Source organism: Haliotis rubra, unplaced genomic scaffold, assembly GCF_003918875.1.
Source record: "Haliotis rubra isolate DU_JTF1 unplaced genomic scaffold, ASM391887v1 Scf256, whole genome shotgun sequence".
NCBI classification, from domain to species: domain Eukaryota; kingdom Metazoa; phylum Mollusca; class Gastropoda; order Lepetellida; family Haliotidae; genus Haliotis; species Haliotis rubra.
Window position 1 is genome coordinate 1,027,561 of NW_025766625.1, and position 27,607 is coordinate 1,055,167.

The 27,607-nt window shown below is 43.1% G+C and overlaps 1 protein-coding gene across 1 annotated transcript; it reads right to left on the reverse strand.

Annotated features, from left to right (window-relative positions):
• Window positions 1–751: 751 nt before the first annotated feature.
• Window positions 752–19,334, reverse strand: LOC124279753. Its single transcript, XM_046715620.1, has 4 exons — window positions 19,210–19,334; window positions 18,419–18,500; window positions 17,425–17,561; window positions 752–1,250 (listed from the first exon to the last, which is right to left on the reverse strand). The coding sequence occupies exons 1-4, from the start codon at window positions 19,238–19,240 to the stop codon at window positions 1,171–1,173; spliced, it is 330 nt and encodes a 109-aa protein (XP_046571576.1). The 5' UTR covers window positions 19,241–19,334; the 3' UTR covers window positions 752–1,170.
• Between the last annotated feature and the right edge of the window lie 8,273 nt (window positions 19,335–27,607).

Here is a 27,607-nt window from a genome sequence, read left to right on the forward strand (position 1 = left end):
ATCGAATGTACCCATCAACGCTGGTATTGACAAGCGTGTTGGGTTGCATTACACGTTTAAGTTGGAGACACGACCCACGTGGGCAAGCGTCCTTTAAACTCAAACAAGTTGAGTTGTTATTGCAGTGATCAACTTCACATTGCCACACCCATCGAAATACCAAAGAAAGTGTTGATTTTGTGATTGGAACGTATGTGACGAAATACTAAAAATAATGTTTGTACTTCTATTGCGCTTGTTTCCACATAAAAGATTCATGCTCAAAGCTCTGACATTATTTCCCCTGTCAATAGATGAACTCGATTTTCATTCTTACCATGTGGTGGTTAACAGCAAAATTAACATGTCATTCTACCGGGTACTCATTCACTGCAAGGGGAACAGAGGTACATTCCAAAGAAAGGCAATTGCCTGGAAAGAAAACATTTGCAGAGCTACTTGTTTCCGTGAGGGACAAGATAGAAGCCCAAGAAACTATAACTTGGACTGTTGAGGCCGTCGGTAATTGGGTACCGATGCCGATGCCGATAGTCTTTCAAAAGGCCATCAACTCTGTCTGCATCAGTACTTACAAACCCGTACAAGTGAGCGCAAAACTGCAAGTAGTTGACTGCCTGAAAAACAATTTTAAGGGAGTGGCAATGCCTTTCCTGCAACACTACAGACTCAAGTAACCTAAATTAGATTGAAATTGCAACACGAACGGTTGACCATTCAAAACAAACTACTAAATACAACAAAACAAAGTGAATTGGTAAAATAATCATTTTTATCAGAAAAAAAGACAACAAACGAACACGTCATCCCTCGAGTATGGTTTTACACTAAGAAAATGTTGCAGCAATCGGCATCCCAAAAGTGCTATTTATGACCTACATGTCAGGAAGCAAACCTCGTGTACCTACTTGGCCAACACATGGACAAAGAAGATGGTATGCATAGAATATTTCAGCAGTCTAACATACAACGAAAACAACACTTACTACCTAAGAACTCATCACATTTGAAATAAATTTTGCACAATATTATCAAGTGAACATTCATACATGTACACATCCAAATTATTCGATCATTTTAGGGGACAAAAACGTAAGCAAAAGTTTTACGATGCAAGGCGATAAAACACTGAGGAAAATAGGCCCTGAGTTGTTCTTAAACCAGCCTTTCGGATTAAAAGTGAGTTTTCATCAGTGTTACAACAACGGACAGGATGAGAGCCATGCTGGAGATGGTTGTGAGGCTGGCACCACCTGGAAATGAAAGAAAATCGCTAGAATCGATGTACATAAACGTCAGAAAAAGGTCAATTGCGAATTATATTTCAGGATCACAAAAAGACCGGAATCCAAAAAGAAAAAAACAGCTCAGTGAGTGAGTGAAGGTATATTATGTAAGGACAAGGGACAAGGACATTTCATGGGAAAATACGTGTACATCTCGCGTACCAGTGAATTCGAACGGCACAATGACAATAATATTAGAGTGAGTGAGTTTAGTTTTACGGCGCTTTTAGCAATATTTCAGCAGTATCGCGGCGGGGGACACCAGAAACGGGCTTCACATATTGTACCCATGAGGGGAATTGAACCCGGGTCTTCGGAGTGACGAGCAAACGCTCTACCCACTAGGCTACCACACCGTCCCCAATAATATTATAGCAGACAGCAAGACAATTAGATATTACAAGGCACGAATCTATGACATGACAAGGTTCTGTCACAGGACAAGTGACAATGCATTTAATGAATCACGAAGAACAAGACCATCTCAGGTGACAAGGGTATCTTAGAGGACAGACATCTCAGGGGATAAAGGCATTTTGGAGGACAGGGACACCTCAGGTAATAAGGGCATTTTGGAGGACAAGGACATCTAAGGTAATAAGGTCATTTTGGAGGACAAGGACATCTCAGGTAATAAGTGCATTTTGGAGGACAAGGACATCTCAGGTGATAAGGGCAGTTTGGAGGACAAGGACATCTCAGGTGATAAGGGCATTTTTTAGGACAAGGACATCTCAGGTGATAAGGGCATCTTTGAGGACATAGACATCTCAGATAATAAGGGCATTTTGGAGGACAAGGACATCTCAGGTGACAAGGGTATCTTGGAGGACAGACATCTCATGGGATCAGGGCATTTTGGAGGACAGGGACACCTCAGGTAATAAGGCCATTTTGGAGGACAAGGACATCTAAGGTAATAAGGGCATCTTTGAGGACAAAGACATCTCAGGTAATAAGGGCATTTTGGAGGACAAGGACATCTCAGGTGATAAGGGCATTTTGGAGGACAAGGACATCTCAGGTGATAAGGGCACCTTTGAGGACATAGACATCTCAGGTAAAAAGGGCATTTTGGAGGACAGTGACAGCTCAGGTAATTAGGTCATTTTGGAGGACAAGGACACCTCAGGTGATAAGGACATTTTAGAGGACAAGGTCATCTCAGGTAATAAGGGCATTTTGGAAGACAAGGACATCTCAGGTAATAGGGCATTTTGGAGGACAGGGACACCTCAGGTGATAAGGACATTTTGGAGGACAAGGACACCTCAGGTAATAAGGGCATTTTGGAGGATAGGGACATCTCAGGTAATAAGGCATCTTGGAGGACAAGGACATCTAAGGTAATCAGGGCATTTTGAAGGACAAGGACACCTCAGGTAATAAGGGCATTTTGGAGGACAGGGACATCTCAGTCAATAAGGGCATCTTGGAGGACAAGGACATCTCAGGTAATAATAAGGGCAGTTTCGAGACAGGGACACCTCAGGTAATAAGGGCATCTCGGAGGACAGGGACATCTCAGGTACTAAGGCATCTTGGAGGACAAGGACATCTAAGGTAATAAGGGCATTTTGAAGGACAAGGACACTTCAGGTAATAAGGGCATTTTGGAGGACAGGGACATCTCAGTCAATAAGGGCATCTTGGAGGACAAGGATATCTCAGGTTATAAGGGCATTTTGGAGGACAGGGACACCTCAGGTAATTAGGGCATTTTGGAGGACAGGGACAGCTCAGGTGATAAGGGCATTTTGGAGGACAAGGAGATCTCAGGTAATAAGGGCAGTTTGGAGGACAAGGACATCTCAGGTGATAAGGGCATCTTTGAGGACAACGACATCTCAGGAGCTAAGGGCATCTTGGAGGACAAGGGCATCTCAGGTGATAAGGGCATTTTGGAGGACAAGGACATCTCAGGTGATAAGGGCATCTTTGAGGACATAGACATCTCAGATAATAAGGGCATTTTGGAGGACAGGGACACCTCAGATAATAAGGTCATTTTCAACGACAAGTATATCTCAGGTGATAAGGGCATTTTGGAGGACAAGGACATCTTAGGTAATAGGGCATTTTGGAGGACAAGGATATCATAGGTGATAAGGGCATTTTGGAGGACAAGGACATCTCAGGTAATAAGGGCATTTTGGAGGACAGGGACATCTCAGGTAATTTGGGCATTTTGGAGGACAGGGACACCTCAGGTAATAAGGGCATTTTGGAGGACAAGGACATCTCAGGTAATAAGGGCATTTTGGAGGACAGGGACATCTCAGGTAATTTGGGCATTTTGGAGGACAGGGACACCTCAGGTAATAAGGGCATTTTGGAGGACAAGGACATCTCAGGTAATAAGGGCATATTTGAGGACAACGACATCTCAGGTGATAAGGGCAATTTTTGAGGACAAAGACATCTCAGGTAATTAGGGCATTTTGGAGGACAAAGACATCTTAGGTGATAAGGGAATTTTGGAGGACAAGGACATCTCAGGTGATAAGGGCATCTTTGAGGACATAGACATCTCAGGTAAAAAGGGCATTTTGGAGGACAGTGACACCTTAGGTAATAAGGTCATTTTCGAGGACAAGGACATCTCAGGTGCTAAGGCCATTTTGGAGGACAAGGACATCTTAGGTGATAAGGGCATTTTGGAGGACAAGGACATCTCAGGTGATAAGGGCATCTTTGAGGACATAGACATCTCAGGTAAAAAGGGCATTTTGGAGGACAGTGACAGCTCAGGTAATAATGTCATTTTGGAGGACAAGGACACCTCAGGTAATAAGGGCATTCAGGAGGACAAGGACACCTCAAGTGATAAGGGCATCTTTGAGGAGAAGGATAGCTCAGGTAATAAGGGCATTTTGGAGGACAGGGACACCTCAGGTAATAAGGGCATTTTGGAGGACAGCAACACATCTGGTAATAAGGGCACTTTGGAGGACAAGGATATCCCAGGTGATAAGGGCATTTTGGAGGACAAGGCCACCTCTGGTAATAAGGGTATTTTGGAGGACAAGGACATCTCAGGTAATAAGGGCATTTTGGAGGACAGGGACATCTCAGGTAATTTGGGCATTTTGGAGGACAGGGACACCTCAGGTAATAAGGGCATTTTGGAGGACAAGGACGTCTCAGGTAATAAGGGCATCTTTGAGGACAACGACATCTCAGGTGATAAGGGCAATTTTTGAGGACAAAGACATCTCAGGTAATTAGGGCATTTTGGAGGACAAAGACATCTTAGGTGATAAGGGCATTTTGGAGGACAAGGACATCTCAGGTGATATGGGCATCTTTGAGGACATAGACATCGCAGGTAAAAAGGGCATTTTGGAGGACAGTGACACCTCAGGTAATAAGGTCATTTTCGAGGACAAGGACATCTCAGGTGATAAGGACATTTTAGAGGACAAGGACATCTCAGGTAATAAGGGCATTTTGGAGGACAAGAACATCTCAGGTGCTAAGGCCATTTTGGAGGACAAGGATATCTCGGGTAATAAGGGCATTTTGGAGGACAAGGACATGTCAGGGAAATAGGGCATTTTGGAGGACAGGGACATCTCAGGTAATAAGGGCATTCAGGAGGACAAGGACATATCAGGTGATATGGGCATCTTTGAGGACAAGGGTATCTCAGGTAATAAGGACATTTTGGAGGACAAGGACACCTCAGGTAGTATGGGTATTTTGCAGAACAAGGACATATCAGGTAATAAGGGCATTTTGGAGGATAGGGACATCTCAGGTACTAAGGCATCTTGGAGGACAAGGACATCTAAGGTAATAAGGGCATTTTGAAGGACAAGGACATCTCAGGTAATAAGGGCATTTTGGAGGACAGGGACACCTCAGGTAAGAAGGGTATTTTGGAGGACAAGGACATCTGAGGTAATAATGGCATTTTGGAGGACAAGGATATGTCGGTAATATGGGCATCTTGGAGGACGAGGACATCTCATTTAATAAGGGCATTTTGGAGTACACGGATATCTCAGGTAATAAAGGCATCTTGGAGGACAAGGATATCTCAGGTGATAAGGGAATCTTTGAGGAGAAAGACATCTCAGGTAATGAGGGCATTTTGGAGGACAAGGTCAGATCAGGTAATAGGGCATTTTGGAGGACAAGGACATCTCAATTAATAAGGGCATTTTGTAGGACTAGGATATCTCAGGTTATAAAGGCATCTTGAATAACAAGGACACCTCAGGTAATAAGGGCATTTTGGAGGACAGGGACATCTCAGGTAATAAGGGCGTCTTGGAGGACAAAGATAACGATATCTCAGGTAATAAGGGATTTGTGCAGAACAAGGACATCTCAGGTAATAAGGGCATTTTGGAGGACAGGGACATCTCAGGGAATAAAGGCATCTTGGAGGACAAGGACACATCCTCAGGTAATAAGGGGCATTTTGGAGGACAGGGACACCTCAGGTAATAAGGGCATTTTGGAGGACAGGGACACCTCAGGTAACAAGGGCATTTTGGAGGACAAGGACACCTCAGGTAATAAGGGCATTTTGAAGGACAAGGATATGTCAGGTAATATGGGCATCTTGGAGGACGAGGACATCTCAGGTAATAATAAGGGCAGTTTGGAGACAGGGACACCTCAGGTAATAAGGTCATCTTGGAGGACAGGGACATCTCAGGTAATAAGGGCATTTTGGAAGACAAGGACATCTCAGGTAATAGGGCATTTTGGAGGACAGGGACACCTCAGGTGATAAGGACATTTTGGAGGACAAGGACACCTCAGGTAATAAGGGCATCTTGGAGGATAGGGACATCTCAGGTAATAAGGCATCTTGGAGGACAAGGACATCTAAGGTAATCCGGGCATTTTGAAGGACAAGGACACCTCAGGTAATAAGGGCATTTTGGAGGACAGGGACATCTCTCAGTCAATAAGGGCATCTTGGAGGACAAGGACATCTCAGGTAATAATAGGGGCAGTTTCGAGAGACAGGGACACCTCAGGTAATAAGGGCATCTTGGAGGACAGGGACATCTCAGGTACTAAGGCATCTTGGAGGACAAGGACATCTAAGGTAATAAGGGCATTTTGAAGGACAAGGACACTTCAGGTAATAAGGGCATTTTGGAGGACAGGGACATCTCAGTCAATAAGGGCATCTTGGAGGACAAGGATATCTCAGGTTATAACAAGGGCATTTTGGAGGACAGGGACACCTCCAGGTAATTAGGGCATTTTGGAGGACAGGGACAGCTCAGGTGATAAGGGCATTGTGGAGGACAAGGAGATCTCAAGTAATAAGGGCAGTTTGGAGGACAAGGACATCTCAGGTGATAAGGGCATCTTTGAGGACAACGACATCTCAGGAGCTAAGGGCATCTTGGAGGACAAGGGCATCTCAGGTGATAAGGGCATTTTGGAGGACAAGGACATCTCAGGTGATAAGGGCATCTTTGAGGACATAGACATCTCAGATAATAAGGGCATTTTGGAGGACAGGGACACCTCAGATAATAAGGTCATTTTCAACGACAAGTATATCTCAGGTGATAAGGGCATTTTGGAGGACAAGGACATCTCAGGTAATAAGGGCATTTTGGAGGACAAGGACATCTTAGGTAATAGGGCATTTTGGAGGACAAGGATATCATAGGTGGTAAGGGCATTTTGGAGGACAAGGACACCTCTGGTAATAAGGGCATTTTGGAGGACAAGGACATCTCAGGTAATAAGGGCATTTTGGAGGACAGGGACATCTCAGGTAATTTGGGCATTTTGGAGGACAGGGACACCTCAGGTAATAAGAAGGCATTTGGAGGACAAGGACATCTCAGGTAATAAGGGCATATTTGAGGACAACGACATCTCCAGGTGATAAGGGCAATTTTTTGAGGACAAAGACATCTCAGGTAATTAGGGCATTTTGGAGGACAAAGACATCTTAGGTGAGGATTTTGGAAAGGACATCTCAGGTGATAAGGGCATCTTTTGAGGACAAGGACATCTCAGGTGATAAGGGCATTTTGAGGACATAGACAGCTCAGGTAATAATGGCATTTTGGAGGACACAGGACACCTCAGGTAATAAGGTCATTTTGGAGGACAAGGACACCTCAGGTGATAAGGGGCATTTTGGAGGACAAGGACATCTCAGGTGATAAGGGGCATTTTTGGAGGACAGGGACACCTCAGTAATAAGGGCATTTGGAGGTAATAAGGGCATTTTGGAGGACAGCAACACATCTGGTAATAAGGGCACATTTTGGAGGACAGGACACCTCAGGTAATAAGGGCATTTTGGAGGAAGGGCATTTTGGAGGACACAGGACAACTCTCTGGTAATAAGGGCATTTTTTGGAGGACAAGGACATCTCAGGTGGGCCATCAAAGGGCATTTTGGAGGGACAGGACATCTTTGGAGTAACAAGGGATTTTGGAGGACAGGGACACCTCAGGTAATAAGGGCATTTTGGAGGACAAGGACATCCTCAGGTAATAAGGGCATCTTTGGAGGACAAGGACATCTCAGGTGATAAGGGCATTTTTGAGGACAAAGACATCTCAGGTAATAAGGGCATTTTGGAGGACAAGGACATCTTAGGGATAAAGGGGAATTTTTGGAGGACAAGGTAATAAGGGCATCTTTGAGGACACAGGACATCTCAGGGTGATAAGGGCATCTTTGGAGGACAATGACATCTTAGGTAATAAGGTCATTTTTCGAGGACAAGGATCTCAGGTAATAAAGGGCATTTTGGAGGACAAGGACATCTCAGGTGATAAGGGCATTTTGGAGGACAAGGACATCCTCAGGTGATAAGGGCATCTTGGAGGACATGGACATCTCAGGTAATAAGGGCATTTTGGAGGACAAGGACATCTCAGGTAATAATGTCATTTTGGAGGACAAGGACACCTCAGGTAAAAGGGCAGTAATAAGGGCATATTTTTGTGGGACTAGGATATCTCAGGTTATAAAAGGCATCTTGAATAACAAGGACACCTCAGGTAATAAGGGCATTTTGGACAGGGACATCTCTCAGGTAATACAGGGCGTCTTGGAGGACCATCCCAGGTAATAAGGAGTGGCTGCAGCAAAGGACATCTCATTTTGGAGGACAGGGACATCCCTCAGGGAAAAAAAGGCATCTTTGGAGGACAAGGACACCTCAGGTAATAAGGGCATTTTGGAGGACAGGGACACCTCAGGTAATAAGGGCATTTTTGGAGGACAGGACACCTCAGGTAATAAGGGCATTTTGGAGGACAAGACCTCCCAGGTAATAAGGGCATTTTGGAGGACAAAGGACATGTCAGGTAATAGGTGATCTTGGAGGACGAGGACATCTTAATAAGGGCAGTTTGGAGGACAGGGACATCTCCAGGTAATAAGGGCATCTTGGAGGACAGGGACATCTCAGGTAATAAGGGCATTTTGGAGGACAAGGACATCTCAGGTAATAGGGCATTTTTTGGAGGACATTTTGGAGGACAAGGACACCTCCAGGTAATAAGGGCATCTTGGAGGATAGGGACATCTCAGGTAATAAGGCATCTTGGAGGACAAGGACATCTAAAAGGAATCCGGGCATTTTGAAGGACAAGGACACCCCAGGTAATCATGGCAGGAGGACAGGGACATCTCAGTCAGGTCATAGGGCATCTTTGAGGACAAGGACATCTCAGGTAATAAGGGAGCAGTTTGGAGACAGGGACACCTCAGGTAATCATGGGCATCTTGGAGGACAGGGACATCTCAGGTACTAAGGCATCTTGGAGGACAAGGACATCTAAGGTAATAAGGGCATTTTGAAGGACAAGGACACTTCAGGTAATAAGGGCATTTTGGAGGACAGGGACATCAATAAGGGCATGGAGGACAAGGACATCTCAGGTTATAAGGGCATTTTGGAGGACAGGCACACCTCAGGTAATTAGGGCATTTTGGATGACAGGGACAGCTCAGGTGATAAGGGCATTGTGGACAAGGATCTCAAGTAACACAGGGACAGTTTGGAGGTCCAAGGACATCTCAGGTGATAAGGGCATCTTGAGGACAACGACATCTCAGGAGCTAAGGGCATCTTGGAGGACAAGGGCATCTCAGGTGATAAGGGCATTTTGGAGGACAAGGACATCTCAGGTGATAAGGGCATCTTTGAGGACAGGGACACCTCAGATAATAAGGTCATTTTCAACGACAAGTATATCTCAGGTGATAAGGGCATTTTGGAGGACAAGGACTTCTCAGGTAATAAGGGCATTTTGGAGGACAAGGACATCTTAGGTAATAGGGCATTTTGGAGGACAAGGATATCATAGGTGGTAAGGGCATTTTGGAGGACAAGGACACCTCTGGTAATAAGGGCATTTTGGAGGACAAGGACATCTCAGGTAATAAGGGCATTTTGGAGGACAGGGACATCTCAGGTAATTTGGGCATTTTGGAGGACAGGGACACCTCAGGTAATAAGGGCATTTTGGAGGACAAGGACATCTCAGGTAATAAGGGCATATTTGAGGACAACGACATCTCAGGTGATAAGGGCAATTTTTGAGGACAAAGACATCTCAGGTAATTAGGGCATTTTGGAGGACAAAGACATCTTAGGTGATAAGGGAATTTTGGAGGACAAGGACATCTCAGGTGATAAGGGCATCTTTGAGGACATAGACATCTCAGGTAAAAAGGGCATTTTGGAGGACAGTGACAGCTCAGGTAATAATGTCATTTTGGAGGACAAGGACACCTCAGGTAATAAGGGCATTCAGGAGGACAAGGACACCTCAAGTGATAAGGGCATCTTTGAGGAGAAGGATAGCTCAGGTAATAAGGGCATTTTGGAGGACAGGGACACCTCAGGTAATAAGGGCATTTTGGAGGACAGCAACACATCTGGTAATAAGGGCACTTTGGAGGACAAGGATATCCCAGGTGATATGGGCATTTTGGAGGACAAGGCCACCTCTAGGTAATAAGGGTATTTTGGAGGACAAGGACATCTCAGGTAATAAGGGCATTTTGGAGGACAGGGACATCTCCAGGTAATTTGGGGATTTTGGAGGACAGGGACACCTCAGGGTAATAAGGATTTTGGAGGACAAGGACATCTCAGGTAATAAGGGCATCTTTGAGGACAAGGACATCTCAGGTGATAAGGGCACTTTGAGGACAAAGACATCTCAGGTAATTAGGGCATTTTGGAGGACAAAGACATCTTAGGTGATAAGGGAATTTTTGGAGGACAAGGACATCTCAGGTGATAAGGGCATCTTTGAGGACACAGACATCCCAGGTAAAAGGGCATTTTGGAGGACAGTGACACCTGAGGTAATAAGGTCATTTTCGAGGACAAGGACATCTCAGGTGCTAAGGCCATTTTGGAGGACAAGGACATCTTAGGTGATAAGGGCATTTTTGAGGACAAGGACATCTCAGGTGATAAGGGCATCTTTGAGGACATAGACATCTCAGGTAAAAAGGGCATTTTGGAGGACAGTGACAGCTCAGGTAATAATGTCATTTTGGAGGACAAGGACACCTCAAGTGATAAGGGCATCTTTGAGGAGAAGGATAGCTCAGGTAATAAGGGCATTTTGGAGGACAGGAACACCTCAGGTAATAAGGGCATTTTGGAGGACAAGCAAACACATCAAGGGCACTTTGGAATAGTGGGCATTTTGGAGGACAAGGATACTCACCTCTGGTAATAAGGGATTTTGGAGGACAAGGAGGAGGGCAAGGACATCTCAGGTGGGATGGAGGACAGGGCATTTGGAGGACAAGGACACCCTCAGGGTAAGTGGGCATCTTGGATTTGACATCTCATGTGATAAGGGCAACTTTGAGGACAAGGACATCTCAGGTAATTAGGGCATTTGGAGGACAGGGACATCTCAGGTGATATGGGCATTTTGGAGGACAAGGACATCTCAGGTGATAAGGGCATCTTTGGAGGACAGGTAATATAAGGACCAAGGACATCCCAGTTTTGGAGGACAGTGACACCTCCAGGTAATAAGGTCATTTTGGAGGACAAGGACATCCTCAGGTGACATGGACATCTCTTGGAGGACAAAGACATCCCAGGTAATCTACACATTTTGGAAGGACAAGGACAGGTGGACAGGCCATAATATGATTTGGGAGGACAAGGGACATTTTTGGAGGACATCAGGACATCTTTGGAGGACAGGTAATAAGGGCATTCAGGAGGACAAGGACACATCAGGATATGGGCACATCTTTGAGGACAAGGATCCTCAGGTAATAATGACATTTTGGAGGACAAGGACATCTCAGGATCAGGTAATAAGGGCATTTTGGAGGACAAGGACATCTCAGGTACTAAGGCATCTTGGAGGACAAGGACATCATCATCAAGGACAAGGTAAGGGCATTTTGGAGGACAGGGACACCTCAGGTAAGAAGGGGCATTTTTGGAGGGACAAGGACATCTGGAGGTATCAATGGCATTTTGGAGGACAAGGATATGTCAGGTAATATGGGCATCTTGGAGGACGAGGACATCTCATTTAATAAGGGCATTTTGAGGACACGGATATCCAGGTAATAAAGGCATCTTGGAGGACAAGGACATCTCAGGTGATAAGGGCATCTTTGAGGAGAAAGACATCTCGGGTAATGAGGCATCTTGGAGGACAAGGTCAGATCAGGTAATAAGGGCATTTTGGAGGACAAGGACATCCCAGGTAATAAGGGCATTTTGTAGGACAGGACACCATACATCTTGAATAACAAGGACACCCCAGGTAATCATGGGCAGGACAGGGACATCTCTCAGGTAATAAGGGCATTTGGAGGACAAAGATAACGATATCTCAGGTAATATGGGATTTGTAAGGCAGAACAAGGACATCTCAGGTAACAAGGGCATTTTGGAGGACAGGGACATCTCTCAGGAATAAAGGCATCTTGGAGGACAAGGACACCTCAGGTAATAAGGGCATTTTGGAGGACAGGGACATCTCAGGAAATAAGGGCATTTGGAGGACAGGGACACAGGTAACAAGGGCATTTTTGGAGGACAGGACACCCCAGGTAATAAGGGCATCTTGGAGGATAGGGACATCTCAGGTAATAAGGCATCTTGGAGGACAAGGACATCCCAGGTAATCAGAAGGCATTTTGAAGGACAAGGACACCTCAGGTAATATAAGGGCATTTTGGAGGACAGGGACATCTCAGTCAATAAGGGCATCCTGGAGGACAAGGACATCTCAGGTAATAAGGAGGCAGTTTGAGACAGGGACACCTCAGGGGGCATCTCGGAGGACAGGGACATCTCAGGTACCAAGGCATCTTGGAGGACAAGGACATCCCAAGGTAATAAGGGCATTTTTGAAGGACAAGGACACTTCAGGTAATAAGGGCATTTTGGAGGACAGGGACATCTCAGTCAATAAGGGCATCTTGGAGGACAAGGATATCTCAGGTTATAAGGGCATTTTGGAGGACAGGCACACCTCAGGTAATTAGGGCATTTTGGAGGACAAGGACAGCTCAGGTGATAAGGGCATTTTGGAGGACAAAGGAGATCTCAAGTAGGTAATAAGGGCAGTTTGGAGGACAAGGACATCTCAGGTGATAAGGGCATCTTTGAGGACAACGACATCTCAGGAGCTAAGGGCATCTTGGAGGACAAGGGCATCTCAGGTGATAAGGGCATTTTGGAGGACAAGGACATCTCAGGTGATAAGGGCATCTTTGAGGACACATAGACATCTCAGATAATACGGGCATTTGGAGGACAGGGACACCTCAGATAATAATCATTTTTTCAACGACAGTACATCTCAGGTGATAACATTTTGGAGGACAAGGACATCTCAGGTGATAAGGGCATTTTGGAGGACAAGGACATCTTAGGTAATAAGGGCATTTTGGAGGACAAGGACATCTTGGAGGTAATAGGGCATTTTGGAGGACAAGGACATCATCAGGTGATAAGGGCATTTTTGGAGGACAGGGACATCTCCAGGTAATAAGGGCATTTTGGAGGACAAGGACATCCCAGGTAATAAGGGCATTTTGGAGGACAAGGACATCCCAGGTAATAAGGGCATTTTGGAGGACAGGGACAGCTCAGGTAATAAGGGCATTTTGGAGGACAGGGACACCCCAGGTAATAAGGGCATTTTGGAGGACAGCAACACATCTGGTAAGGGCACTTTGAGGACAAGGACATCCCAGGTGATAAGGGCATCTTTGAGGACAAGGACACCTCTGGTAATTAAGGGTATTTTGGAGGACAAAGACATCCTCAGGTAATTAGGGCATTTGGAGGACAGGGACACAGGTAATTTTGGGGACTTGGAGGACAGGACACCTCAGGTAATAAGGGCATTTTGGAGGACAAGGACATCCCAGGTGATAAGGGGGCATCTTTGAGGACAACGACATCCAGGTGATAAGGGCATTTTGGAGGACAAAGACATCTCAGGTAATAAGGTCATTTTGGAGGACAAAGACATCTCAGGTGATAAGGGCATTTTGGAGGACAAGGACATCTCAGGTGATAGTGGGCATCTTTGAGGACATAGACATCAGGCTCAGGCATTTGGAGGACAGTGATACCCTCAGGTAATAAGGTCATTTTGGAGGACAAGGACACCCCAGGTGATAAGGGCATTTAGGAGGACAAGGACATCTCAGGTAACCCATGTCTTTGGAGGACAAGGACATCCCAGGTGCCAGGCCATTTGGGAGGACAAGGATATCCCCGGGTAATAAGGGCATTTTGGAGGACAAGGACATGTCAGGAAATAAGGGCATTTTGGAGGACAGGGACATCCTCAGGTAATAAGGGCATCCAGGAGGACAAGGACACATCAGGTGATATGGGCATCTTTGAGGACAAGGACATCCCAGGTAATAAGGACATTTTGGAGGACAAGGACACCTCAGGTAGTATGGGCAGATTTGCAGAACAAGGACATATCAGGTAATAAGGGCATTTTGGAGGATAGGGACATCTCAGGTACTAAGGCATCTTGGAGGACAAGGACATCTAAGGTAATAAGGGCATTTTGAAGGACAAGGACATCTCAGGTAATAAGGGCATTTTGGAGGACAGGGACACCTCAGGTAAGAAGGGTATTTTGGAGGACAAGGACATCTGAGGTAATAATGGCATTTTGGAGGACAAGGATATGTCGGTAATATGGGCATCTTGGAGGACGAGGACATCTCATTTAATAAGGGCATTTTGGAGTACACGGATATCTCAGGTAATAAGGGCATTTTGGAGGACAAGGACATCTCAGGAAATAAAGGCATCTTGGAGGACAAGGATATCTCAGGTAATAAGGGCATTTTGCAGAACAAGGGCATCTCAGGTAATAAGGCCATTTTGGGGGACAGGGACACCTCAGGTAATAAGGGCATTTTGGATGACAATAACATCTCAGTCAATAAGGGCATCTTGGAGGACGAGGACATCTCAGGTAATAATAAGGGCAGTTTGGAGACAGGGACACCTCAGGTAATAAGGTCATCTTGGAGGACAGGGACATCTCAGGTACTAAGGCATCTTGGAGGACAAGAACATCTCAGGTAATAAGGGCATTTTGAAGGACAAGGACACCTCAGGTAATAAGGGCATTTTGGAGGACAGGGACATCTCAGTCAATAAGGGCATCTTGGAGGACAAGGACATCTCAGGTAATAATAAGGGCAGTTTGAAGACAGGGACACCTCAGGTAATAAGGGCATCTTGGAGGACAAGGACACCTCAGGTGATAAGGACATTTTGGAGGACAGGGACACCTCAGGTAATAAGGGCATTTTGGAGGACAGGGACAGCTCAGGTAATAAGGGCATTTTGGAGGACAAGGATATCTCAGGTGATAAGGGAATCTTTGAGGAGAAAGACATCTCAGGTAATAAGGGCATTTTGGAGGACAAGGTCAGATCAGGTAATAGGGCATTTTGGAGGACAAGGACATCTCAGTTAATAAGGGCATTTTGTAGGACTAGGATATCTCAGGTTATAAAGGCATCTTGAATAACAAGGACACCTCAGGTAATAAGGGCATTTTGGAGGACAGGGACATCTCAGGTAATAAGGGCGTCTTGGAGGACAAAGATATCGATATCTCAGGTAATAAGGGATTTGTGCAGAACAAGGACATCTCAGGTAATAAGGCCATTTTGGAGGACAGGGACAGCTCAGGGAATAAAGGCATCTTGGAGGACAAGGACACCTCAGGTAATAAGGGCATTTTGGAGGACAGGGACACCTCAGGTAATAAGGGCATTTTGGAGGACAGGGACACCTCAGGTAACAAGGGCATTTTGGAGGACAAGGACACCTCAGGTAATAAGGGCATTTTGAAGGACAAGGATATGTCAGGTAATATGGGCATCTTGGAGGACGAGGACATCTCAGGTAATAATAAGGGCAGTTTGGAGACAGGGACACCTCAGGTAATAAGGTCATCTTGGAGGACAGGGACATCTCAGGTACTACGGCATCTTGGAGGACAAGAACATCTCAGGTAATAAGGGCATTTTGAAGGACAAGGACACCTCAGGTAATAAGGGCATTTTGGAGGACAGGGACATCTCAGTCAATAAGGGGATCTTGGAGGACAAGGACATCTCAGGTAATAACAAGGGCAGTTTGAAGACAGGGACACCTCAGGTAATAAGGGCATCTTGGAGGACAAGGACACCTCAGGTGATAAGGACATTTTAGATGACAAGGACATCTCAGGAACTAAGGGCATCTTTGAGGACAAGGGCATCTCCGGTAATGACGACATTTTGGAGGACAGGGACATCTCAGTCAATAAGGGCATCTTGGAGGACAAGGACATCTCAGGTAATAAGGGCATTTTGGAGGACAGGGACACCTCAGGTAATAAGGGCATTTTGGAGGACAGGGACAGCTCAGGTAATAAGGGCATTTTGGAGGACAAGGATATCTCAGGTGATAAGGGAATCTTTGAGGAGAAAGACATCTCAGGTAATAAGGGCATTTTGGAGGACAAGGTCAGATCAGGTAATAGGGCATTTTGGATGACAAGGACATCTCAGTTAATAAGGGCATTTTGTAGGACTAGGATATCTCAGGTTATAAAGGCATCTTGAATAACAAGGACACCTCAGGTAATAAGGGCATTTTGGAGGACAGGGACATCTCAGGTAATAAGGGCGTCTTGGAGGACAAAGATATCGATATCTCAGGTAATAAGGGATTTGTGCAGAACAAGGACATCTCAGGTAATAAGGCCATTTTGGAGGACAGGGACAGCTCAGGGAATAAAGGCATCTTGGAGGACAAGGACACCTCAGGTAATAAGGGCATTTTGGAGGACAGGGACACCTCAGGTAATAAGGGCATTTTGGAGGACAGGGACACCTCAGGTAACAAGGGCATTTTGGAGGACAAGGACACCTCAGGTAATAAGGGCATTTTGAAGGACAAGGATATGTCAGGTAATATGGGCATCTTGGAGGACAAGGACATCTCATTTAATAAGTGCATTTTGGAGTACACGGATATCTCAGGTAATTAGGGCATTTTGCAGAACAAGGGCATCTCAGGTAATAAGGCCATTTTGGGGGACAGGGACACCTCAGGTAATAAGGGCATTTTGGATGACAATAACATCTCAGGTGATGAGGGCATTTTGGAACACAAGGTTATCTCAGGTAATAAGGGCATTTTGGAGGACAGGGACAATTCAGGTAATAAGGGCATTTTGGAGGACAAGGACATCTCAGGTAATAAGGGCATTTGGAGGACAAGGCAGGTAATAAGGGCATTTTGGAGGACAGGGACAATTCAGGTAATAAGGGCATTTTGGAGGACAAGGACATCTCAGGTAATAAGGGCATTTGGAGGACAAGGACATCTCAGGTAATAAGGGCAGTTTGGAGAGCTTAATACGAATATAATCACCAAAAGGGATTATTGTAGTGCCTGGATGACCTTTCGTGGATAGATACTTTTCATATTCTTCCCACGGAAGTGTCCAGTTAAGGGTAAAGTTCAGTGACGTTTATGGATGGGGAATCTGGAAATTTAACCGCTATCGGATACCCAGCTTTAGATAGAAAACATAATTTGCTCTCCTTTTAAACAAATAATCCAATTATAATATTTTCATCGGTACTTACTGCAGCCCAAAGCTGTCCTTAAAAGTGTGTTGCTGTTGATGGCGGTGTCGATGATTCCCTTAGCAGCTATATCTAGTGCACTGGTGCCACAGCTGTTCTTTTGGGTGCCCAGACAAGTGATATAGGTCTGGTAGTTCCTGCGTACAGATGAGACAAAACGTCACACACTCGGCCTCCAGCGGTATTGCTTCTAATCACTCGTCATAGTTTTGTTATGATTTCAATTTGCAAAAACGAATTGGATTATGAATGTCGATGAGTGTCAAAAAAGGCGTTGTAAACGACTTCGGATATCCCTAACTCCTTAGAGAATCTAACACTTAAAAACCGACAGATGTCCGGGGAAAAGAATATTTTCAGTACCTCAAGCAGATATACCTGTGTAGAATAAGGTGTAATATATATTTAATCCGAGTTGAGTAATTGTTCGAATGATAAATGCTACATCAGTTCCAAAATGATCCATCCATGTACTCCGTTGGTCGCAGTTCTAGGAATGGGATTTGAGTCACTGTTAGGATGGGTTAACCAAATACAGTTCATAACCACAGACTTGTCATTCCTCTGCGGGACTCACTTATATTCCATGCTGAAACAAGACCACGTGGGGCGGTAGGGTAGCCCTCAAGTTAAGGCGTTTGACCGGTATTTCTGGTACACCCTGCCACAATATTGCCTGACTATTGCATATTCAGGGTAAAACCCGAAGTATTTGGTAAAGCATCGCCTTATCATTTCAGATTTGAATCATAACCCCCAAAATATCAGATACACATATATTTAAACAGCTACGGCTATAGTTCAACGAGGTTCTTTGAGGGAATGTCAACTGCTGTTAAAATCATAAAGAAATATGCTTGTTGTTTCAGTCAGAATGAAGCTACATTTCAGATTATGGCGAATCGAGTATTCACAATGTAACTGTTGTCGATCTATCTCTACCATCAAAACACCGGGGCCAGGGCTCCTTATAAAATCTAAGTATGTCACATACGTGCATCCGGCTGTCCCCGTCAGCGTACCCGTCAGGGAGCACGAAGCAATGCTGCAGGCAGCCACTGACTCGAGCAGGGCACCTGAAGCAAAAGCAAGTCTTCATTTGACATTTATTGTAATGAATTTCACTGAGAATCATCACTCCTCGCCCTCACAGTTGGTAATATCTTAATCCTGGCGGGTTTAGTCGGAGAGATCGGAAAATTAGGTTTCCCTGTACATTAAGGTGGATCATCGCTTAAGAGACAAAAAGCCCATTTCACGCTATACGTTTGACTGAAGAAGGACGATTAAAATCACGTCAAGTATAACAAGAACGAGCAGCATATGCGTTAACTTGAAATAATGAGGGGATGATGAAAATCATGTGGCATTAAAATAAAATCTTCAAACGAGAAGCGTGTGCCAACCTTTGACTATAGCGGAACCTGTATAACAGTGTAGTGTTGTAGCAACATCTCAGAACGGGCACTATGTTCTGTATCTTTTATAAAGAAATGAAACATTACGTTCACGTGTATTAAAACATCTAAGCACCATATGGACAACATATGCGTTTCCTCAAATCAAGAAAAACCAATTGCATAATTATAATAACGATCCTCCTCTTTCGGATACAAGCTTCATACAGAGTAAGAAGGGACAAATAAAACATCAATAATGGTTTGAACTTGAGACCAAATGAAATTCTTCTAATCAGAAAAGCGGTATCATAAATTCAATTCATTGTTAACGTGTAACATTAATAGCATGAACAAATTTCACACCTGTATAAGTTGAGATACTTACCAAGCAAAATGATTGCTATCGTAAATTTCATGGTCGTAGATTGCTTGCTTGCTGAGAGATACTAGACTAGAGTGAGCTGTGACGATGGATGTAGTGCTTTGCAAGCACCCTCGCCATGGTTCTTAAACATGTGTACGTGTCGTCATGGCGATGCCGGCAATCCATAAAACATAACTCGTTTCATCCCTGTCAGGATAACACTGAAGTGAATCAAAATAACACCCCCTCCCTCACTCTCCCCCTTCCCTCTCCAACCCAATGCTGACCTGCATTATGACAATGTTTGGTTGTCGCTATGGTGTTAGTATAAAACGATAAATGTTTTAGACAATTACAAAAGACAAAAAAGACAATGCTTGGTAAGGCAATCCACAAATAGAAATAATAAGATGCCCCAAAGAAAAGAAACAATGTTACAGTTATATTGCGGATGGTACTGTGTATTGTTTTTTTAAAGTTCATTTATATCAATAAAATGTTCATAAAAGTTTGGCTATCTGTTTCGGAAATGTGGCTTTCCCGGCCTGTAACCGTTTGGACATGTTTACTAGTTTAGCCAAGACTGACAGACAGATAGTTTATTAACATCTAACCTCAATGTACATATGAGATGCTATAAGATAACATTATATAAAATGAGCCACTCCTGTTGGAGTTATGAGAAGTTGTGTACCGGGTGGTTTTGTTTGTTATCAGAAGAATTGTGTTTGTTTGTTGTTTAACGACTCGCACAGCAATATTCCATCTATATGGCGCGTCCTGTAAATAATAGAGTCCGAACCAGTCAATCCAGTGATTAACAGCATGACCATTGATCTATGCACTTGGGATACGATGACGTGTAGACGAGAGTGACCACCCGATTCCATTAATCGCCGCGCGGGTTGCTGAAGACCAATTCTAACCTGAAAGAAGAGATACCACAACAGTGCGTTATCAAAACCAAGGTTAAAACGTGTTTAACGACGGGACATACAAATATTCAACAATATGTAAGTATAATATACCTGTATTGAAGATATTATCAAGACGCGATTAGGGACATTGATCATTTTCCACCCAAATGCGGGAGGGATGTGTGGAAAATAAAATTTGTTCCAGAATATACTAAATACAGTACAACCAGAAATTATTGAGAATTTAAAGATTGTAATTTTTATATTTTTTTCTCTCATTACTCACGTATTAAATGTGAATATTAGCAGAACATAACTCCAGATTCATAGACAGGTGAACAGTTAGTAGTTTGTCAAGTCACCATGGGCAGCAATGCAGGCTTCAATGCGGCGGGGCATACTACTGATCAAAGACGTTAGAAAGTCGTGGTCCATGCTGTCCCAATATCGGACCACCTCTTCTTTCATTTCAGAAATATTTGTCAGATTTTTCTTATTGACACTTTCCTTTATAAGTCCCCAAACATTTTCTATTGGAGTTAGGTCAGCGCTATAGCTTGGCCAATCTAATAATGTCATATTTTGGGTCCGAAACCAGGCCTGTGAATGCTTTGAACGATGTTTTGGGTCGTTGTCCTGCTGGAAAATCGAAACATTTCCATAGAACACGTGAGCAGATGGAAGTAAATGTCCCTCGAGAATATCTGTGTACCGCTCACTGTTCATATTCTCTTCAAAATACACAGAGGGGCGTTGTCCCTAACACAGATATTCCACCCCACACGTTAAATTTCGGACTGTACTTTGGGCGCTGATACAAAGGTTTGGGTCCAGAATTTCAGTGTATTAGGAAACAGACACACAGAACTTTCATCTGAGAAAATCACATTGTCCCAGTTAAAATTTGTATGCTGTAAGCACCAGTTCAACCTTCGCTCCTTTTGTTCAGGTTTCATGATCGGTGAAGGAATTCCTCGCTTTTCTGCCAACCCATTGAATGCAGCTCAGTTCTAATTGTCTTCTTACAGACAGCCACAGTTCCTCTATCAATCATATCCAGCCTTAAGTTTTCTAAACTCCTTCGTTTGTTTTTAAAAACAAGAATACCTCAAGCCATATCAATTTGCAATATTTTTCAAAACACGATGAACAGTGGACAAAGGGATTCCTGTTCTACTTGAAATCACTTTAGCTGATCTGATGTCCTTGTTATAATACTCTAAAATCAACTTCCTCTTCTCTAAATCATCCATACTGAGGATCACTGAAAATGTCGTCTGTTAGCAAGTAAACAAAGGGGGATAACTCTTCACAAACTAATGAAAAAGGATTAACGGAGTTGTCTCTCTTGAATGAAACCCAGCACTTGATAGCTGGTCAAGGTTGTTTATACTAGAAATCCAATTAAACATATTCCTAAAATTCTCAATAATTTCTGGTCATACTATACATAACTTGAAAGAAAATGCTGCAGCTCCTAAAGTACTGTGCAAAACATGTTCGGTTCCAAACAGAGCAAAAGAGGATATGTTCCATATAACGTCAGTTTAATATAGCAGTGTATTAAGTATACGTATTTATTTATAACTGTATATTATGAAAGTATCAAATGACCTTCAAGTTGGTAGCAATTGTTCAAGTCGTTTCGACCTACATGATAAAATGTGCATTAATCTTTCTTGTATTTGCTCGAATGTAAGTATGAGTCGGACTATATAGGGCATATTTGCTGTTGGTAACTATTTTTGGACATTATGTTTCACTCCCCGTCAGTTTCAGATACTCCGAAACACTATCACACAGAGTCAGAAATCGATCATACACGTGAAAAAGCTTGATTCATTGATGTTGTATGGCTCTGGGCGTTTTGCAATCTCTTCAAATCTTTCGCAATTCCTTCTTGCACCATACAATGTAACATTTTACTTATCCGACCTCTAAAGTAAATAGGACAATCGTTGCCAAAGCAAGTGACAACAAACATATTGAGTAGTTCCTGGAAAAACCCCAACACTGTCGGGGCTCACTTGACATACTTAGAACAAAGTTCGTGTCGGTGTTGTCTTTGATAATTCTGAAACTTAAAGCAATGTAATATGCATATATGTTGACACGTGGTTTAAACATATTTTATTCAGAAGAAATGAAAAAGATTGGCAAACAAGCTTTATGGCTTATATTAATGCCGCTCCATAATACATGTATAGATTCACATAATGTTGTAGAATAACAATAATAACAAGCTGTGAAAATAAGAACAAGTTATCTCTGAATGATAACGATCTTGGTTATTACTAAATTACTTTAGTTTATACAAATAAAAAGACAGTAGAAGCTACAAAGCTTTTATGAATCAAATTGTTTTGTTTGAACAATGAGTCGATGAACTGACTATAGAATATCCATATGCGTCTGATATGATACTGACTTATTACCGTTTAGCACATCCTGCAGGGAGACGCCTTTCACATAGAAATATGATTCATATCGAATGCTATTATATTCAGGATACATGAAGAAATAGTGGAATACATCCTCAAAATGACTGACTGACTGACTGAGTTTGGTTTTACGCCGCTTTTAGCAATATTCCAGCAATATCACGGCGGGGACACCAGAAGTGGGCTTCACACATTGTACCCATGTGGGGATTCGAACCCGGGCCTTCGGCGTGACGAGCCAACGCGTTAACCACTAGACTACCCCACCGCCCCCTCATAATGACGTGAGCAGGAACAAGATGCATTGTCAGAAATGAAACGATTATATTTATCACTGTTTAAGTCAATGCATCCTAGTGACAGGCAGGCATGAATCAAAACAAATGAATTGTTTTCTACATTTTTACGACCGCATATGTCGGCGCGCCCTTTAGTAATGAAACAAATATAGTGTTGCATGTGAATTATCATTGTCACCTCCATCGTTCAGCTTTAGTGGCCCAGTGGTTTGACATGTACCCGGGCAGCGGAAAATTCCGACACATGTCTTTACACGTCTTCAGTCAAGCACAAAACTCTGGATTGCAACATTCCACCTGACCTGATATTTGAGGCTCCACATCGATGCCCATACGGCATTTAGTACAATTCTTATAAATGAAATATATGGAAGAAACCCTTATATTTTATCAATAAATGAACTCTAAACATTTAAGTTATCAGAAATAACTTTTAAAGACAACAACTTTATATATGAAGTGGGACTTAGTTCGAAACATGCCTCATGAAACATTCAAAGCCTGCCCTACTATTATCACGATCTTATTGAGATGCTAGTTACTGGGGTGTTCGGGTTGGTATCCATCGCATGCCTGGCTTGTGGGTCGTCAGGTACCTTCTTCTCATCACACTTTCTTCTTACGGCCTCACCGAGGTCAACGTGAGTGTGTGGTTCATTGTTCATTTATACACCTGATCGACTTATCGATTATTGGAAACTGGAAATCACTCAGGTGTCAACTAAATATGTGATATAGAAGATTCATGTTACGTTCGTGGAAGAAATATGTATAATATATCAACAACACATTATTGTAATAAAATGAAACATGAAATGACGTCAATATATTGAGTGAGTGAGTGAGTGAGTGAGTGAGTGAGTGAGTGAGTTGGGTTTTACGCCGCTTTTCCAGCAATATCACGGCAGGGGACACCATAAATGGGCTTCACACATTGTGCCCATCCCCAATATATTGAACTAAGAACCCTTCAATTGTACAGATGATTTAGACCCACGCGTAAGAACCGTTTAACATAAGGAGTGTACGGTTCGGAATTGGTATAGGGCTATCAGAATCGATAAGTTCTCGCAGGAACATATATTTCTGTCTCTGAAAGAAGACAAAGTTGTTTTCGTTTCTTTTGTTATCTCTTAAAACTAATTTTTCATCAAACAAACAAATATATACACCTGACATATCTACATGCTGTATCTATACATCTGATCTAAAGACGTTTAAAAGACATTACGTGTCCATTTAACGGGGTCAAAGATATTTCTAAGGCCTGTTCAACATGTTGACCTCTATACAAAATGAGGTCGTTGTTGTGTGACGAACTATCGATCACATGTGTTTGCTTATACGTCAATGCGCTGCATTAGTCCGTAGTATGTGTGCGTTCTGACCAAATCTATATCAGTTGTAAGTCATTTAGTACATGGTGGCACATGATTGTTAATATGGCATTGTTTAATCTAATTGGTTATTGATTATTAGCCTGACCTGATATCTAGGTAAAACGTTTTATACGACTTGTGCACATTACAACACCATAACCCTGGTGTTGGATAGGTAAAGCTCGTTTTTGACTTACTGAAAACAGACATTATCTCAGGTAATGAGGATGTGGTGCTGAATATTCACCTTGACATTGCTACGAAACCGACAGTTGATCAACCATGCCGTTAATCTTAAACATGCCAGTTGACACACTGCAAGTATTGTTGTGACTGTAACAGTACTAGTTTCATGCGTTCAAAGGTTCTAAAGTTGAAGCAGAACTACAATTATCTTCCTAATGTTTTAAACTGCAATCAAAACACTCCACGTGGTTAGATACTGATGACAATACCAATTTGCCGTATGTTAATTTGTCCTTCAAACGGCAGATCATGAAGGGAACAAAGGTTTACAGGGATTTAGTATGTCCCGAGCACGCTACTGCTTATAGTTTAGACTGGTCGTTAAGCACGGTCCATTGGGTGAGAGGTCGACTCGATCAATTGTTTGCAATCCTGGTTCCGTTTCTTTGTATGCAGATATGTACGTATATCGCATTAGCCATAACAAAAAAAAGCTGAATTATTGTGTGTGACATCCGGATAATATTTTCCACTGCTTCATGATTACTTTTTCAGAGTTAGATACAACAGATATATCACGTACGGTGGTCAACACAAGCAATTCATCACGGTGGTCAGAAACATCACGTATATGACAGTGGTCAGTAACATCAGGTATATGGCGGTGGTCAGTAACATCAGGTATATGACGGTGGTCAGTAACATCAGGTATATGGCGGTGGTCAGTAACATCAGGTATATGGCGGTGGTCAGTAGCATCAGGTATATGACGGTGGTCAGTAACATCAGGTATATGACGGTGGTCAGTAACATCAGGTATATGACGGTGGTCAGTAACATCAGGTATATGACGGTGGTCAGTAACATCAGGTATATGACGGTGGTCAGTAACATCAGGTATATGACGGTGGTCAGTAACATCAGGTATATCACGGTGGTCAGTAACAACAGGTATATCACGGTGATCAGTAACATCAGATATATCACGGCGGTCAGTAACAACAGATATATCACGGCTGTCAGTAACATCAGGTATATGACGGTGGTCAGTAACATCAGGTATATGACGGTGGTCAGTAACATCAGGTATATCACGGTGGTCAGTAACATCAGGTATATCAAGGTGGTCAGTAACATTAGGTATATGACGGTGGTCAGTAACATCAGGTATATGACGGTGGTCGGTAACATCAGGTATATGACGGTGGTCAGTAACATCAGGTAAATGACGGTGGTCAGTAACATCAGGTATATGACGGTGGTCAGTAACATCAGGTATATCACGGTGGTCAGTAACAACATATATATCCCGGTGGTTAGTAACAACAGGTATATCCCGGTGGTTAGTAACATCAGGTATATCACGGTGGTCAGTAACATCAGGAATATACGGTGGTCAGTAACATCAGGAATATATGGTGGTCAGTAGCATCAGGTATAGGACGATGGTCAGTAACATCAGGAATATACGGTGGTCAGTAACACCAGGAATATACGGTGGTCAGTAACAACAGGTATATGACGGTGGTCAGTAACATCAGGTATATGACGGTGGTCAGTAACATCAGGTATATGACGGTGGTCAGTAACATCAGGTATATCACGGTGGTCAGTAACAACAGGTACATCACGGTGTTCAGTAACATCAGGTATATGACGGTGTTCAGTAACATCAAGTATATCACAGTGGTCAGTAACAACATATATATCACGGTGGTCAGTAACAACAGATATTGTAGGCGATATAACCTTAGTCACGGTGATCAGCAAAATAACAACAGCTATAAAACATGGCCAATAGTGAAACCAGATCATGCACCGAGTTACTTCCCCTTGATATCTTTCCTTACTATCGATACGTGAAGAAATCAAAACAAAACATCAAAGAGAATCACTGGATTTATTACACATTGTTTCACACACACATTTTACTTACAAAACAACATATATATCACGGTGGTCAGTAACAACAGGTATTGTAGGCGATATAACCTTAGTCACGGTGATCAGCAAAATAACAACAGCTATAAAACATGGCCAATAGTTCAGATACCAGATAACCTCCACGCAAACAGAACAGGATACTACTCCCTAAGTGCAGCCCTATTTGACTACACAGATACACTCTCCATTATAATTACATTGGCATAACCTTAACAAAAGGTGCCTAAGGGTCTTAAGCGCTAAAAACCACACTCCACGAGGTTCTTTCAAAGACACACAGAGGAGTACATGTACATAAACAACGTGTGACCCAACTCGAGATTGACTATCAACCCAACTGGCCAATAGAAAGAGAGCCTGCTCCTTCCCTATTCAGGGGAGGCACTCCTTTAATATCACGGGAAGTAGCCGCCACAGACAGTGAGTGAGTGAGTGAGTGAGTGAGTGAGTGAGTGAGTGAGTGAGTGAGTGAGTGAGTGAGTGAGTGAGTGAGTGAGTGAGTGAAACGAAGTTAGTTAAGTGTTTCTGAAACAAGAAATATTTTTGCTCTTCAGATTGTGTCTTGGTCAGAGTGTGACTCCGTTAATGACATATCTGATTTCAAAGGTATCAAGAGGCACAATAATAAGGCTGATATCTCTCACGTTGGCTGTACAGACATTCTGTTACAAGAAAGTGGTCTTCAGCCTTTTGTCTCTGGTATAATTGAGCAAAACTGCATTGGTCAACCATTTTGACATGAGCCAGTTTGAAATGTAATGTCAGTAGTGTTGATCTCACGATGACTGACGTGCTGTGCCTTAGAGATATCTGTCTTGTACTTTACTAGTTTCTTATTCGGAATAATCTGTCCTCATGAGTTAAACTTTCATCCTTTGGACAGCCACGAGAAGGATTCCCGTGTAACCGGGAAACAAGTCCTACATCATTGTGCACCAATGTGAAATATTGGAATGTTTTAAAATTGTATGTCTTCATCACGACTGTTTCTAAATGCGATTCTGCCCTGATGGAGAAGTGTTGCTCTGTTTTTTAGGCCAGGGATCAATATGTACTGTGCGTGTAAATGATGGGCATTCTTATATATACTGAGAGAAAAAAGACAAAGGATCACAGGAAAATTCAAGCGTTCCTTTAATATTTTCCAGTTTTCATCACCAGCTTTGAATAGCGCTGTGGCGTGAAAACTGGAAAAAATAGAAGAACGCTTATTGCATCCCGTGATCCTTTTATTTATTTCTCTCAGTATATAT